This window comes from Astatotilapia calliptera, chromosome 3 (assembly GCF_964374335.1).
Source record: "Astatotilapia calliptera chromosome 3, fAstCal68.1, whole genome shotgun sequence".
Lineage (NCBI taxonomy): Eukaryota > Metazoa > Chordata > Actinopteri > Cichliformes > Cichlidae > Astatotilapia > Astatotilapia calliptera.
This window is the reverse complement of record NC_137424.1, coordinates 45,276,057-45,293,026: the sequence shown is the minus strand read 5'-3', so window position 1 is coordinate 45,293,026 and position 16,970 is coordinate 45,276,057. Positions and strand designations below refer to the sequence as shown.

The window sequence follows — 16,970 nt, the reverse complement described above, 5'->3', positions numbered from 1 at the left end:
GTGTGTGTGTGTGCTTTACAGAGAGTTGTGAGGGCGTCTGTAGGTGGTCGAATCTGACATTATGTAATGGCTCAAGTGCCTGAAGAGCAGCGATTGTTGCGATAGACCTGTTAGTTTTGGGTTTGCTCGCTTTTTGCTCTGTGGAAAATGTGAAAAAAGTTTGTGTCTGCTGAGTGGTGGCGGTGGTGGAGGAGAGGGGGGGGGGACTTCAGCAGAGCACCAGAGCAGAGCGAGTTTAATGGATGATATTTGAGTTTGGAAGTGGACTCGCTCGAGTGGATTTATGCCGGGAGTTTGTCAGTGAAGCTGTAACATGAAGCAGAGCAGGGGAAAACAGAGCAGTTTCATGAAGATGGCTTTCGCGTGAAGCTCTCGGACCTGCCGGCTGTGTGTGGGAAGCAGGAGCTTTGTTTAAGAGGCATTTTTCTTTCATGAACGTCCTTTTTCTGATTTTTGGTTTTTTTTGGCTCATTTATTGTGGCAGCGTATCAGCCCGTGCTTATACAGTCCTCACTCCTCCTCTGACTCCATCTCTCTCCTCCCCCTCGTTTGCCCTCACTCCATAAGCCTCTTGACCTGTGTTTTGCATAAATACAGTATATATATTCACTCCTTTTCTCTCTCTCCCTCTCTTTCTCTCTTCCTCCCTCCCTCGCTGCCTCCAGAGGTGCGTTCGGATACTGTTCCAGGACGGGGAGCGGAGCGCCGTGCGGACGTTGCAGTGGAGAGCCGGGGAGACGAGCCAGGCCCTGGCGCAGCTGTGTGCCGCCACCTTCGGAGTGTCCGACCCGCAGCAATACACCCTGTACTGGCGCAGCGGCGGCGAGATGAGGGCCCTGCCGCCCCAGGCCCAGCCCCAGGACCTGGCCAGCCACAGCGAGGGAGGCCCCTCGCTCTCCTACCTGAGGACCGACCACGACTTCAGCAAGATGCGGCGGCTCACCAGGGGTGGCGCCGTGGACCTGAGCGAGTCGGTGTGTGAGGAGTGAGTGGGAGGCATAGAGGAGGAAGGAGGAGGAAGGAAGGAAGGAAGGAAAGGAAGGAGGAGGAGGAGATGGATGGTGGCTCTTGCTTTCTCTCTCTCTTTCTCTCTCTTGTTCTGTCTCTTTTCTCTCTCCGACGGTGTGTTGTGTCTCGTCGTGGGTCGGGACTTTTTCGTGACAAACTGCAGCCCTTCTCCAGACCAGGAGCAGAGCTTTAAAACAAACAAACAAACAAACAAATGGTAAACTCTTCCCTAAATGGACCGACGTGCAGAACAGAGCAGGACCAACGTAGGGGAGTGTTGCCAAAAAGTTGTACCATGTACCACTCAGTGTGGCTGCTAGTGTAAAGGAGTGTGCTGCTTGTGACAATGGAAAATGTGTAATAAATGGATTTTGGTTGTTATTTGAAACATGAACCCAGAGTTATACCACGAAGCGATTACATCATTAAAAACAAAACAAAAAAAAAACATGTGAAGAGGCTCGAATCCAAAGACAAATTCTGTGAGACTACTGTTGCCTGGAAACTAATCACTTCCTGCGAGCGCGCGCCGCAAGAAGGCAAATAGTCCACCGCGGTGATGTAACCCTTCCACTGTATAGTTCTGGGTGAAAATTGGATATTTTATTACTTTTTTGGGGGGGTTTTGCTCCTTTTATGTGTAAATGTCTGCAGATTGATTGCTGGATGGAACTATGCTGTTAAAAGGTGGGGGTACGAGGCTTTCTGTGCCCCCCTCCCTCCCTTCCCCCCACCCCAGTGACAAAAAAGGGGAGATGTGTGATAGCCACGACCAAACCTCAATACCAAAGGGACGAAAAAAGAAGATAAAAGAAAGGCCATCTTGTGACACAACAGCTGTTTGCTTTGAAAGAAATCATGAGGGAAGCTTTAAATCAGCTGTTTATTTTTAGGCTCCCCCACAAAGACTATTTTATTTTTACTTCCTGAAGAGAAAAAAAAAAGGAAAGCAAAGAAGAAGAAGAAGCTCTTCTCCCAGCTTGCGTATTCTATTTAATGGTTTTGGCAGGTGGAGTAATGGGCAAGTAGGAGGGAAGTGATAGAAAGGCATCATCTCTCTCTGTTTTTAAACCAAGTGAGGGAAGAAAAAAGACGGAAGCGCATCACATCCACACACCAGGACAACAGATTTTACTGAATGACTCGCGAATGTATTTAAAATCTCTCTCAGTGTTTATTCCTTTTCAGAACTGCATCCGTTTCATGTTTCGATTCACCGCTTTTGAGTTCTACTGTTGGCCGAGCCTGTTTTTCTTTCTTTTTGTTATAAGCGGACTGAGAGGACAGTCTGACCAATAAAACCGGGAGCCTCGCGGCGACTGGTAGAATGTAAATGTGCACGTCGCCAGCCTCTTGGTGACTTCCTGCTGCAAGTCATCACTATCGACTCACTGTTCGACTCAGTGTCGTTATCGATGATCATTATTGTGTGTATTTAAAACTTTGAATAGTTGAATTTGTTGGGTAGATATCGAACCTAAACATGTGGACATTCCAACATTTCTGGAGTTTTTGGATCAGCCGAGTCGGGGGAGGGGAGGAGGTTCAGTTTTGAGATGTGTTTTGAACATTATTGCATGCTTTTTTCATTTTAACGCGAAGGTTCTGCGAATGTGGCGTGCGCGTATGTGTGCGTGTACGTGTGCGTGTATGTGTGCGTGAAGCATGTGTTCATTGTGAGAGCTCACTATTTCTTTTCAGTGTAAAAACACATGACTGTATTTTGTCAGGTAACTCAGTATCGCAATAAAAAAAATTGCAATATCCGTTCGCCGTGTGGTTACGGTGAGTGAAGTGCTGGAGTGGGGTTGGGAGTGTTGACGGGTGCAGATTTAACCACCAGATGGCAGCAAATACTAACACTGTCATTTCACACCTTCACATTAATTTCTTACTGACTTTGAGTGTTGAGACTTATCATTGACTATTTAGTAATTCATGTATTAATCCATTAATTAACCCATTAAGCCAAGTCCTGCTTTTGGATTTATTATCATGTTATTTAAAAGGTCTCATGGAAAAAAAGATTAAATTATATTTTTTAAATGAAAGGCACTAACATCTGCACTCATTGGTCACTAGTACCAGGTTGGAGCCCTGTTTTCCTTCAGAGCTGCTTTAATACTTCATGGCACAGATTCCTCAGGAATGTCGGTCCATGTTGACATGACAGCATCACACAGTTGGTGCTCATCCATGATGAGAATCTCCTCTTCATCCACATCCCAAAAGTGCTCTGTCGGCCTGAGATCTCGTGGCTGTGGAGGTCATTTGAGTTCAGTGGACCCATTGTCATGTTCAAGAAACCGGTTTCATCTGAGCTTTGGGACATGGTGTGTAGCAGCAATAAGGAGATGCTGCACTGTGGCCATAAAGGGATGGACATGGTCAACATCAGGCTGTGGGGTTTAAATGATGCTTAGTTTGTACTAAGGAGCCCAAAGTGTGCCAACAAAATGTTCCCCCACATTAATGCACCTCGAGCCTGAAACATTAATGAATCCACGTTTGTTCCAAATTCTGACCCTCCTTTCCAAAAGTCAGAGCAGAGCTTGATACACATCAGACTAGGTAACACATTTCTCATCATCTGTTGTCCAGTTTGAATTGTAGCCTCAGTTTTGTGTTCTTAGCAGACAGGAGTGGCACCCGGTGTGGCCTTCTGCTGATGTAGCACATCTGCTTCCAAGGCCAGTGTGTTGTGGATTCAGAGATGCGCTTCTGCGTACCTTACTTACTTACTTACTAAGCAATCTGGCCTATTCCTCTCTGACTTCAGGCCTGAACAAGACATTTTTACGCAGAGATCTGCTGCGCACCGGATATTTTCCTTTTTTTTTCAGAGTGTACTCTTTAAACCACAGAGATGTTTTTGTGGGAAAATCCTAATAAATCACCAGTTTCTGAAATACTCAGACCAACAACCATGACACATTCAAAGCCACTTAAGTCACATTTCTTCCTCATTCTGATGCTCAGTTTGAAGTTTTGCAGGTTGTCTTCATCATGTCTATATAGCTGAATGCATTAGCTTGCTGCTATTTGATTGGCTGATTAGTTACTTGCAGCAATGAGCAGCTGAACTGGTGTACCCAGTTAAGACAGTGTATGTACCCAATATTATATATATGAGAGAAGTAACAGGTCACATTTTGCATCATTTTTCATTGCTTACAGCAAGGAATATGTACAATAAAAAACAATTCTGTTTGACATTTATTAAAAAACAAAAAAAACAAACAAACCCACAGATAAATTCTTTACAGGGTTTTTTTTCCACTCAGAACATTCAAATGTTCAGCCTGTATTTGCCAGTCCATTGAACATTTATTTTTACAGATAATAAGAAGAATCTCTCAGAACGGGAGGAGCAACAAATCAGGAATCAAACTGGGACCGAGGCAAAATGAGCAGCACCAAAGGGCGGAAACACAGGTGTTATAACAAAGGCCAAACTATAAATACACTGAGAAGTGACAAACAGGTGAGGAACGAGATGCAGGTGAGAGTAACACACAATCAGTCACAGTCGGGGCTTTGGGGAGGGCAGACTGGAAGCTATACTAACATTCACAGTTAAACAGATAAAAATAACCCCAGAGACCTACACAGACCCGCATACACACTGAACAAGTCAGGAGTAAGGAAACACAAAGGGAGGAACAACCAGGAACCCTCGGGAGGCTGCCACTAATAATAATAATAATATACATCAACCAAAACTAAGATTAAAGTGCAGGGAAAAAAGCACAAAAGACCTAAACTAATAGTTTATATGAGCCAATAATAAAAGTTAAACTTTTGATAATAACAATAAGCTAACACCACCAACCATATAAACAGAGTAAAGAAAAGAGGATCCCTGTGATTAGATGCCAAGCTAGCCAAAGTAAAAACTAGGCAAGTTTTGTGTTTGAGGAAGATCTTTGACTGTAATCTATTTTTGATTAAATCAAGTTTAGCGAGTAAACTTTACTGACAAATATTTCTAAGAAACAGTAGCAAACAGGTTACTGTTTGGTTGGCATAATGTGAAGTCCCAAAATGAATTAGTAATAGAGTTTAACAAAATCATTTAATTTCGGCTTTACATTTACGTCATTTTTATCCAAATATTCATGTTTTTGTGGTATAATAGCCTTGTGAGTATTGCACAAGAATAAATTAGGTCTCAGTTAAGATAAAATGTTAAGTTTTTTTCTGTATTTTTTAAAATGGTCTTCAACAATAGTCCTCCAGACTTTCTAAAGGTTTTTCAAAGACTTCCTTTCAGGGAGGCATGTGACTGGCATGTTCAGACTGTGCTGAAGAATAAAGGTGGTCACACCAAATGTTGACTTTCAAGCCTTATAGAACTTTAATACTTTGTTTTGGCCTCCTTTTCCGAGTTTGTATATACATTTGCACATGTTTCAATACATTGCTGGATCTATTTCCATTTTTTCAGTAACATATAAAAAAATGAAGGGTGACTCAAAACTTTTGCACAGTACTGAAGCACAGATCTATTAGTTTTAAAAAGGTTAAATAAAACATAAACTTGCTATTAATGCAACAAATAAATTCCTGAAATTTTTTAACTTTAGTCATCAAAGTTTCATCAAACGGTCCAAAGAACATGACCTGGATAAGCGAGCACCTACACCGTCCAAAAAACCGTTATATTTAGAACAGTATGTAGAAGCTGAAAAAACCTAAATTGTGTTTTTAATGATAAAACTTGTAATTTTGCTCAGTTAAAACTGTTTTGAATAGAGATGAGACTGTGAGAGGTACGGAGTTAATATTTAAAAGTACAAAACCTAGTTCATATTTTCCTCATTTTTAATTTGTGTTTTTAAAATTCTGTTTAACTCAGTTTTATTTTATCTGACTCCACCTCCCAGCTTCTGCAGCACTCCCAGGCCTTTCTCCTGGTATTCTTGTCTAGTCATCCAGAAGGATTCTTTGTCTTTCATGATGTTAGCCAGCACAGCACCGCCCATGAACACCATGTGTTTTCTCCTGGGAGGGTCCTCGATTCGGATCTTGAACTTCTGCAAGGGTGAAGAGAAAAGTCAGGAGAGGTCATTAAAACACAGAGCCCTGATATATAAGTACAACAATTCTTTCCTTTAAGCCTTTTTTTATATTCTGTGCTGCTACGAAGAAAACTGCTAAAAGAGAAACGACCTCAGTAATGAGGTTAACAAAATAAACTTTCAATTTCTAGATATGTATTTAATTAATATGACAAATGTCACACTTTATTGGTTTGGCTTTAAAACAACAAAAAGTAAATGCATTTTGGTATTTGTAATAAAATAGCCCAAACTTATTTTTAATACAAAGAAAAAGAGATAACATAACCTTAAATGTTGCAGAGCGTCAAATGTGGAATTCAAACTGAGCTTTTTCTAAACTTTTAACTCATAAAGATATTTAAATTCAGAGAGTTAATATCACAGCCAAACTGGACCTGCTGTGGAAAAACCTGCATGCAAGTAGCCCTCAGGTTCAGTGAATAAAACAGAGCATCTATATGAATGCCTGGTGACATTTATTAAATAACTGGAAAATGTATTCTATAAACATTTCGTCAGCTCATGATACAGATGACACTGATCATCAGTAACATTATATTTATGCAAATGCACTGAAGAACGCCTTACAGGCTCTTAATCGAATCCATTCTCTACTGACATTAATATGAAAGCTCTTACTGATAGTTTCTCAGTGTCTCCCTTGAGCACTCTTTCCAGGTAGAGCTGCTTGATCTCCCTCTCGAGCCTGGATGGGAGGCCCGGGTACATGGTGGTCCCCCCGGACAGAACAATGTGCTTATAGAAGTCGGCCCTGGATGGGAAAGCAGACGGGAGACGGACCTGATCAAGGCGTGTTTGCAGTAGTTCAGCTTCATTAATTAGAGAAAAGTGAGGGAGGAGGATTGGACCTGAGGTCAATGTCTGCAGCCTGGATGGTGTTAAACAGCAGCTCGGCTACTCCAGCTCCCTCCACGTTGATGAGATGAGGCTGGAAAAGAGCTTCAGGAGCCCCGAATCGTTCTCCGCCCACCTTCACCTGCCTGCCATCAGGAAGCTGCACAAATGAGAGGAATCGGTTATTTTTTCTGCCGTTTCTCAACTTTAGGAGGCAGAATAAATTAAAGCTTGCTCCAACGTACTGTGAATGTCTCCACCAGGTAAGTGGTCTCTGTGGCCAAATGCTGCTCTTGCTCAATGTTGTATGCCACATAGCAGAGCTTCTCCTTCAGCATGCGCACGGTCTCAAAGTCAGCAGTGTGGTTGAAGGCGTAGCCGCGAAGTAGCAGGAGCTGATGGGAAGAACATTTTTTTCACACATATGTTTGCTGTGAAATTGTACATATACTTTCCTTACACTAAAAAAAACCCAACTCTTTGCCCGATCACTGATCTTTCCAGCTCACCTTAATGAGGTAGCGTGTGACATCACGTCCTGCGATGTCCAGCCTGCGTGTAAGGTGGGGCAAAGAGAAGCCCTCGTACACTGGACAGATGTGGGTGACACCGTCTCCTGAGTCAACTACAACACCGGTAAGCAAACCTGTGGACAGAGTCATTTAACAAAGCGGGAGTTAAAACTGACCAAATATCCAGTCAATTGCACCGTTAACAGCAGGTCAGGATTTAAACCCTTTATTTTTGTGCAGCGTGTCGCGCCCTCTCACCCTGAGCGTACAGAGTGAGCACGGCCTGGATGGCCACGTAGATGCCGTAGAACTGGTACTTCTCAAACATGATTTCAGCGATTTTCTCGCGGTTTTTGGTCGGGTTCATGGGCGGCTCAGTCAGTAGGATCTTGGATAGAAAACATACACAAACTCAATAATAATCTAGTCCTTGTACAGTTTTTTTTTCCATTCATTTCCGTCTTTGTCTGTCTTACACGGGTTCATACCTTGCATTCTTTTGGGTTGATGTCCAGGCATTCTGAGCCAAAGGTGTAGTCCCACAGGTGGAGCATGTCCTCCCAGCAGCGCACCATGCCATTCTCCATGGGGTAGGACATCTCTAGCATGGAGCGACACTCGCTGGCCTCTTCTCCCACCATTAGGTCCTGGTGGAAAAGATGACAGGGACAGGAAATATTAATGGTTTTGTTTTTGCTCTTCTTTGTCTGACCTACAACAAAGTATAGGTTTAATAAATAATAATAAAAAAGCATCAGTTTGATTTTTGTTGTTTCTGTTGAAACGTTTTAAATATACTGTATAAAATATTAAGTTACAAACATGCACATCCATACACAAGTACAAATATAAGACAGCTATCCTGGGAAACCTGGTGTTTCAAGTGAAAACTAAATAAAAAATCTATGAAAATGTGATGTTTATTACACAACAGCTTGCCTTAATTTGTTTACTTATTTATTTGTACCAATGACCTTTTCATGCTTTTTCTGCTCCGATCCTGCAGGGATTATCAGGTTAAAAGGTCTGAATGATCTCAGGTTACACGAGTCTATGAACTCAACAGTCTCAGCATCTTAGGAAGCTAGCAGGTGTGCACTTCTAAGACGCTTTAAGCTGAGACACAGGAAGTTGATGAGAACCAGAGATACAGATGATCAAGTCTCAGGATGTGTATCTAGATCTTATAGATGGCTACACCAATCAGCTGCAGCATTAAAACCATACAATTTCTTTCATTTATCGAGTCAAAGGTCGCTGGAGCCTATCTTAGTTGTCACATGGTGGGACACAGGGTACACCCTGGATATGCCACCAATCTGGCACTGGGGTAACAAACACTCCACATTCAGAGGCTCCAGACACCACTGTGCCATCTCGAACATTAAAACCACCTGAGTAATATAGTGCAGGTCCCTGTATTGCTGCCAGAAAAGCTCTGACTTTTCTAGACGTGGACCTTGAGAGTCCTGTGGGTTACTGGGTGGGACCATTGTGGTTGTAGTCTATGTTTTGGCTATTTATTATGTTCTTAGTAGTAGTTTTTGTAGTGTTGCAGGGCCCCTTATCCTTCTTGGGAATGCTGTAATGCTTCGACACCAGGTTTCTCAATAGAGCACTAAACTGTAACAGGATGACTCACCTGGTTTTAATGCTGTTTGCTTTTAATAGAACTCTGCACACAGTAGATGTAATTTCCCCATTTCCCTTTATTTCATCTTTTTTTAATGCTCCATTCTGACTTTAGGTTAACTGAAAGACCCATGTGTAGTCCTTTCATTTACATCAATCTTACCTTTATCTCGATGTTGCCCACTCTGGCGGATGATCGTATGATTGGCCGGCCCACCAGGGCCGGGAAGATGTGCTTTGGGAAGTTGGAGCCGGCAAAACCACACTTGACAAACTGCACAGGGATGTGAAAATGAAACTGAGAGCCAGTTTGTGTTTGTGTAGCCCTGCATTAGGGTTAAACGTATTAATTGTACTCTTGCACTAAAAGCCTTTTGTGCAGGTAAAATTCCATTCATAAATCAGGTTTGTTCCTTTTAATCTGATGCTGGGATTAATCTGCCTCCAAGGACCTGACCTAGAGTGTATTACTGTAATGCATTTAACAAATTGTTTCTTATTTAACAGACAGTGGCGAGAGCAATTTCATCACGTTTACTGGCACTCATTTGGAAAGCACACACACATTGCTTTCCAAATGTATGTGTGTGTGTGTGTGTATATATATATATATATATATATATATATATATACACATATATAATTTTTATTTTTTTTACGCAGCCTTTAAACAGCAATAGATTTACCAAATTTCCCATGCTTTCCTAACTGCTATAACTACTCCTCCTACTACACTGTCTTAACTTGTCCATGTGGGCACAGACACACATTCCTTAGCCTGGAGGGATGCAATGCATTCCTAACAGGGGTAAAAACATGACTGTTTCTGGTTGCAGCAGGTAAAGTCTGTCAATGCGCATCTTCCTCCGGAAATCAACCACTGAGTGCCACTTCTGTGATTTTATCTCCTCTGATAAGTCTCTCTTCCTGGTTTTTGTCCAATGTCTGCTCACTTCAAAGCACCACAGCCATTTATGGTGGTGTGCGCATTCTGAAGGCAGGAGTGACAAGTCCAGACAGATGTGGAATCACACAGCAGTGCACTTTGTCTCACACCCAGGACTTCTTCACATATTTGCCATTAAATGATCCAGATGATTGACAATAAAACAAATAAGATATTTTGATGCAAAAGGTTACTTTGCATCAAGTTATCTTAAAAAGACATGCAGTTAACATGATTAGTAATATTTTTCACGCTAAAACTAAATGCTAATGGAAAGAAAAATAAAAGACAACATCCAGCACTGTTAACAGGATATCTGACTATGTGGTAATATGACTGTTTGACTTACCCCTGTCCCATTGTCACTGACCACCACTTTCCTCCCCTGGCTGTCCATTCTTAATTAATATTGCAAAAATCAAAATACCCCCACCCGTCTGCACAGGAACCTCACTGACACACAGCCGATTGTGTGTTATGTGCAGCCCTAAGATTGCACATAAGTGTAGCAGTGGCTAAAAAGTGACAGGTCTGTTTTGCTGCTCCTTCTGGTGTGGGTGGGATTACTGAGCGTGACAACACCCATTTTTGTGGTCAGGCAGGAAGAAGAACTATTCTACACTGTGTTGTTATGAGATAAGAAAAGAGGAATTTACACAAACATGTGACTGACATTTTGCACATTTTGCATTTCACTTACCTCTAAATGTCCTTTAGTCACAGCTGAGGAAACGTTTCTGTATATGTTCACTTCGAGGTTGGTAAAGAACTGTTTGTTTGTTGTTTGTTTGTTTTTGTTGCTTTGTAGCATAATACTATACAATATGTTGGAGGTCTGATATTTATTAAGTTGTACTATATACCATTCGTTCATTTTTTTAAAGTTACACATCCAATATCTGAGTAGTTTTAACCTATAACAGCCTGACGGTGCAGAACTTTTTGAATGGCAGCAGCATGTTTTCTGTCAGTGCTGACATAGTTTTAAACTGAAATTACAGAGCAACATATGATTAAAAGGTATAGTTTAAATGACTATTTGTGTTGTTATCTTTAATAACAAGATAAAAACAGTAAATCATTTGTAATTTCCCAAATTTCAGCAATTTCACAACATTTAACGTGAATCCAAATTATGGGTGAGTGCCAGAAGAAACCTGTTTTAATATTTTACCTTTTTTTGTTTGTTTTGTAATCCCTGTAATGACATGGCTCCTTTCTGCTCGTCATGCAGCTTGCTTAGCTTCTACTTTCAATTTCTTATAGGTTTAGGGTAAAAAAAACCGTCTATTTCCGGCCGCCATCTTTGTTTAGTTTGAGAACCTCATCTACAGAGGAGCAAGTCTTTTTTGTGAAAGACAGACAGCATTTGTTCCTGGTAAGTCAGGTAAGTCTCTCCAAACAACATTTCAACATATATATTTTTTATGGAAGCTGCAGACATTTGTGAATTGTGCCTTTCTCTTCAGAAACCTATGCTAGCATGGTGTCTGTTAGTATAAGAGTTAGCTAGTACTATCTAGCTAACTCTTATAGCTTATAAGAGATAGCTAGAACTATCTATCTATCTATCTATCTATCTATCTATCTATCTATCTATCTATCTATCTATCTATCTATCTATCTATCTATCTATCTATCTATCTATCTATCTATCTATCTATCTATCTATCTATCTATCTATCTATCTATCTATCTATCACAGATGGCTGTATAAACTGTCATGTGAAAAAGACCATTTCCACAGTACCCCCTCACTGCTTTCATGGGAATTTAGAGGGCTGGTATCAGCCACGTGCTGCAGATCAATTGCATTTGACTAATTGATCAAGAGCATTTGTGAGCTCCTCTCTAAAAGCAGAACCTTTGGCATTTTGTTGGGCTGCAGCATACATGTGTGTAACATAATGCCTTTATCTTCCCAGCAAAAAGCCACTACAATGCTCACAGTTATTTTAAAACGACCTACAGCTACATCTCAGAGTCTGCAGGTCTCAGTTAGCATTTTAAATGTTCAATTAGACAAACTTTTGATAAGAATGGGCTGTTTGGAAAATTATGGCAGCACAGGTTAAGTTTGCAAAATTGCATGTGAACAAATCAGATGAGACCAAAGTGCAGATGTTTGGCTGTGATGCACGGCACCACAAATCGAAACCAAACACAGCATATCAGCTCAAACACCTCATGCACAGTGATGGAGGGGTGATGGTTTAGGCTTTGCAGCCACAGCACCTGAACACATCGCAGTCACCGAGTCAAATTCCTCTGTTTATTAAAGTATTCTAGAGTCAAATGTGAGGTCATCTGTCCAACAGCTAAAGCTTGGCTGAAACTGTGTCATGCAACAGGACAATGATGTCAAACAGAGAAGCAAATCTACAACAAATAGTCTGAAAAAATAAAAGAATCAAAGGGCTGCAATGGTCCAAAGTCCAGACCTCAACCTGATTGAAATACTGTGGTGAGACAGAGAGCTGTGCATAAATGACTGAACCGATGCCGTGTTGTAAAGATGAGTGGGCTAGAATTTCTCCACAGTGATGCGAGAGACTGATAAGTCACACAGAAAATGATTGCTTCAAGTTATTATTAACATAACTACATAAGTCCTGGTATTGCAATTGTAACTGTAACCCACTGCAGAGTAGTTTAAAAAACTCTAAATTTTTACACCTTATATTAATATGATACTTAAAGGCGTATTCAACAGGCTATATCTGATTCTTTGTAAGCCTTGAGTAAATCTGTGGCTTCATGCTGAATTTGTTTGGTGAAAAAAGCTCAAGCCTTTTGATATTGAAGGTGATTTAAAGAAAGACAAACAGTGTATTCATACTGATCATAGCTAAAAAGAGACTGCATCGCTTTGGATAAAAATAGGTTCATTTATTTACACAAAACATTACAAAATGCACATTTATCATTGAAACGATACTTTATGAGAAATGATGGTCGTTAAGAAAGACGGCAAACAGTAGGCCTTTGCGTGTGTCGTTGTCATGAGGACAGTCTCATGCCTGATTAGGTCTCACTGTTCTCAGATGTAATAGGCACATTGAGTTAAGACCGACGAGTGTGTTTTATTCTCTCTGATTCCTCTTTCACCTCTGCTTTGGCTCCTGCAGGAATTCGTCATCATCAGAGCAGCTCAGGAGCATTTCCAGCAGATTTCGATCAGCGAAAAAGGTAAAACAGCCCACAATGACATGGTTTGTATTTTAAGCAGCATGTGTGCACGGGTGATGAGTTACAGTTCAGTCTCTCTAAACGCGTTGCTTGTTATTGCATTGCAAAACAGTGATGCCCTTAGTTCCATTTTAAGGCAGTGAAATGTGTTGAGTTGGTACGTCCCTATGTTAACATGCAAACTGCAGCGCAGCAAGACAGATTTTGTACATTTACTGGCTGTTTTTAATTTTAATAAATTTGCCTTTATCATCATTAAGTGTGCCACCACTGGCAGCTGTGCATTTTTTGAATGTAATTTTTCAGGAGTGATAAAACTGTAACACTGTGTGGGGACGTCTCTGCCAGTTCTAGGGGATTTTCACAGTTTGTTTTTGGTTCTTATCTGAAGATAATCAAATGAAACAATGTGCGTGTTAACATACTGACATACAGTAACAGCCTGCACAAGGCATTTTTCTTTTTGTAGCTTCCATAAAAACTGAGAAATTTTTCTCTACCAAAATAGCATTCAACCTTAAAATATTAATATTCACATCTCTTCTAAAGCTCATAGGCATGATCTCTACAAATACTTCGCCTGAGAGTTTGAAACTCAACTGGATGTTTATCTTTTTACAGCACTGAGTCACATTAAACTAATACATAACAGTCAGAGTCATGTGCCATGGTGCTTTTTTTTAAGTGCATATCTTTACTTTGTCCACTCACATCCACGACAAGTGGTCTCATCTTGCCCTCCTCCCACCGAGAACAGCTCTAATGTGTCCGCAGTCACGCTGAAAGTTCAAGTGTCTTTGTAAGTGTGTCTGGGTCTGATCACAGACAGTAGTAAGAGTCTGCCCGTCTGCGACAGAGAGTCCCTCGTCTCAAGACTCAAACTCGCTGTCGCTGCTGACGGAGATCTCCGGGGTGGAGGCCCCGGTTCCTCTGGGCTCGGGCTCTGTGCTGCAGTCGCTGGCCTCGGGGCTGCCCGGGTGGCGAGGGGAGGCGGGCAGCAGGCGGGGGTGATGGTGGTGTCCCTGGAGGGAGCCGTTGGGAGAGCTTTCAGAGGGCAGGAGGGAAGGATCCTGCTGCAGCCTGCATCAGGGGACAGAAAAGAGAAGAAGAGTGAGAAGTCTTGTTTTTAAGAGTGCGAGTGTCGGAGCTGATCTTCAGACAAGTACAGCCACTTCACCTAATTAGTCTCTTTAACTTGACTAAACAGGGTTTCTCTCTCTTTCTGAGTCATAACTTGTATAAAATGTGGAATTTCTGAGATACCTGTTCTTTGCTGAGGCAGCTCTGTCTCTTTGCCGGCGGTTCTTGAACCAGTTCCCGACTTGCGTAGGTGTGAGCCCAGTGGCCTGGGCCAGGTGGCGTTTCCTGGACGGATTAGGATACGGATCTTGGAGATACCACTCTCGTAGCAAACTGCGAGTTCTTTCCTGGGTAAGAATTAAAATGATGTGGAGCATTAAAGACTCTACGTGTCTCATATGACGGATCAACCGAAGGTGACGACAATAAAGTGGTTAGTGTTATTTTAATATCATCCTATTAAACCGCAATAATCACTCTTATATGATACCTGGTATAATCACATTAGTCCGGATTTATAAATAGATAAACACAATCTACATTAGAAGCACACATGACAATGTTTATCCACTAAATTGGATCATGCTAAGTGGTTTAATAAGCTGCTGGAGAAGCTACCCCTCCTGAGGGTTGGAATTAAAGATTAACTCTGAATGATACTTCACCACCGTGCCACTAGAGGGTGCTCACACTTTCAGACACACACTTCCAAGAGGAAAAGTGCATTTTTACTTCCCCCAAACATACTATTTTGTATATTTAAAGCTGTACTTTGTATACTTTTACCGATTTGTGATTTATAAACTGCACTTTAAAAGCCAAAAATGTCGCCAAATTGCCTCCTGGGGAACTGCAACAAATCTCATGGCATCAAAATGTAACATTTTCTTTCTTTCTTTCTTTCTTTCTTTCTTTCTTTCTTTCTTTCTTTCTTTCTTTCTTTCTTTCTTTCTTTTGAGTTGAGCTTCTCTGCACATCTGGAAAGCATTGTTAATGTGTCACAAGAAAAAAGTTTTATAAATCTAACAGAAGAAGTCTTGCTGTGCAAACCAGCAGTCTGCAAGGTGTGCATTGGAAACTGTTCTCTTAAACATGGCTACAGAACAAGAAGAGGAATTTTGCTGAAACCACAATTTTAACACAGATCCACAGAGGAACTTTCCTTTTAAACACACACGCAGCTGCATCATACAGATAAGCTTAGATTAGTTTTGTCATATCTGCACAAAAACAGTTTATAATGAAATTATTCAACTTTGGGTTTTTTTTAAAGTAGGAAAGTCTCAGAAATTTCTGATCTGAGGGGAAACCCATGACTCTGACCGTCATCATTTTAACAGCTCAAAGACCAGCCAGCACGAATACAACAGTCATGTTAAAAAGCCCTGATTTATTAGTTAATGTGTAGTTTGCAGAAATGTTTATGCTTGTTGTAGCAGCCTCTGATGGCACTGCAGAGTCCGTGTTTTCCCTCTGTCACCAAAAGCCACGAGAGTGAAACCACAACCCTACCTTGAAGCAGTGCGTCTTCTGCTCGCCGTCCCAGATGGTGCGGGGCAGCGGGAACTTCTTGCGGATGCGGTACTTCTCCACCGGGCCCAGGGGTCTCCCACGGAGCCTCTCTGCCTCTCGGTAATGCGCGTCCAGCCACAGGTCTTGCAGCTTGGCGTGAGACTCGCGCGTGAAACGGTGACTCTGCAGGATTTGGTAAAGAGCCTCGAAGTTCCCTCCATGAAACGCGACCAGCGCTCTGGCTCGCATTATGGACTCGTGTCGATTGAGCGCTTCCCCGGCGGAACCAGGGACGGCGGCTGGCAGGGACCAGAGGAACCGACCGAGGCGCTCGATATCCCCGGTCTCCTCCAGGTTCTCGCACACCCGAGCTACCTGGTCCGGTGTGAACATCGGCAGGGGGAACATCTCGACCTGTTGCTTCGCAGCAGCTCAGAGAAGAAGTGAAGAAGTGGCCAAAAGACGCATGAAATGCTGTATCCGTGCGTAAAGCCCCGCGCGCTCTCTGCCGCTCTCCTTTTTTCAGATGCTGCAGGTTTATTGACACTTGTCTCGATTATCTAGAGCCTGTCTTATGTAACGGAGCTTTTCCTGGTATCTGTGCAAATTGCTTCGGGGAAGCCGGTGTGAAGGGCGTAGGCTGTTCCAGGTTTAGACGAGCATAGGTAAATGAAGAAAGAGGACAAGGAGTCGGCCAGTATTTATAGCGGGATACAATTAGCATCTCTGTGGTTGTTTTGAGAAGGATTATACATCCCGGCCATTAGCCTCTTAGTGGGGGGTACTGTGTACAGAGGTGGCTGGCTGATCAGCTTGTTTGGCTTAGCCTGAGGATACATTGACTGCCAGAATGACTGCAGTGAGCAAACAAGTGAGGTTAGGTTGGTTAATCGGTGGAGATGGACCAGTGGAGTTGGAGCCCTGCTGGATGATGGGCTGGAGGAAACCTGGGCAAGAAAGGGTGCAGGCCACAAAATGGCTCAGTGTCTGAAGAGGAGGCCAATCAAGACTCAAAAAATGCAAAATAAATACAATTTTTTTGGGAGGTTTTCTGTTAAAGCTGTTCTGCCTTTATGTCACCAGTGATAGTCTGATATCTGACAGTATTTCTGCCACACACTTGGATGCCACAATGAAACCCGGATGTCCCATGATATAAAAAAAAAAGTCACA

The 16,970-nt window shown here is 42.0% G+C and overlaps 3 protein-coding genes across 3 annotated transcripts in view; 1 reads left to right on the top strand and 2 right to left on the bottom strand.

Moving 5' to 3' along the window:
* rin1b (Ras and Rab interactor 1b) overlaps positions 1-2,774 on the top strand; it is a 42,088-nt gene extending 39,314 nt beyond the window's left edge. The window contains exon 12 of the mRNA XM_026162375.2: positions 666-2,774. Coding sequence (XP_026018160.1) covers positions 666-989 — 324 coding nt within the window. The 3' untranslated portion in view covers positions 990-2,774. The remainder of the gene's footprint in view (positions 1-665) is intronic.
* Positions 2,775-4,206: 1,432 nt separating this feature from the next.
* LOC113018933 (actin-related protein 2-A) lies at positions 4,207-10,571 on the bottom strand. The gene is made up of 9 exons (XM_026162364.2): positions 10,366-10,571; positions 9,234-9,344; positions 7,927-8,085; positions 7,697-7,826; positions 7,436-7,572; positions 7,172-7,321; positions 6,941-7,086; positions 6,711-6,843; positions 4,207-6,044 (listed from the first exon to the last, which is right to left on the bottom strand). Exons 1-9 carry the CDS (start codon positions 10,411-10,413, stop codon positions 5,874-5,876), a joined length of 1,185 nt encoding a protein of 394 aa, XP_026018149.1. The 5' UTR covers positions 10,414-10,571; the 3' UTR covers positions 4,207-5,873.
* Positions 10,572-12,884: 2,313 nt separating this feature from the next.
* On the bottom strand, positions 12,885-16,820 carry six7 (SIX homeobox 7). Its single transcript, XM_026162363.2, has 3 exons — positions 15,798-16,820; positions 14,469-14,632; positions 12,885-14,285 (listed from the first exon to the last, which is right to left on the bottom strand). The coding sequence occupies exons 1-3, from the start codon at positions 16,203-16,205 to the stop codon at positions 14,075-14,077; spliced, it is 783 nt and encodes a 260-aa protein (XP_026018148.2). The 5' UTR covers positions 16,206-16,820; the 3' UTR covers positions 12,885-14,074.
* Between the last annotated feature and the right edge of the window lie 150 nt (positions 16,821-16,970).

What these genes read in the sequence shown, in the direction of transcription:
- six7 (XM_026162363.2), bottom strand. Translation starts at nt 16,205, where the DNA reads ATGTTCCCCCTGCCGATGTTCACACCGGACCAGGTAGCTCGGGTGTGC. An exon ending in AGAAGACGCACTGCTTCAAG is followed by an intron (nt 14,633 to 15,797) that starts GTAGGGTTGTGG and finishes ATTCTTACCCAG; the next exon opens with GAAAGAACTCGCAGTTTGCT. An exon ending in GCTGCCTCAGCAAAGAACAG is followed by an intron (nt 14,286 to 14,468) that starts GTATCTCAGAAA and finishes CCCCTGATGCAG; the next exon opens with GCTGCAGCAGGATCCTTCCC.
- LOC113018933 (XM_026162364.2), bottom strand. Translation starts at nt 10,413, where the DNA reads ATGGACAGCCAGGGGAGGAAAGTGGTGGTCAGTGACAATGGGACAGGG. An exon ending in TCAACCCAAAAGAATGCAAG is followed by an intron (nt 7,827 to 7,926) that starts GTATGAACCCGT and finishes TTTCTATCCAAG; the next exon opens with ATCCTACTGACTGAGCCGCC. An exon ending in ACCTGGTGGAGACATTCACA is followed by an intron (nt 7,087 to 7,171) that starts GTACGTTGGAGC and finishes TCATTTGTGCAG; the next exon opens with CTTCCTGATGGCAGGCAGGT.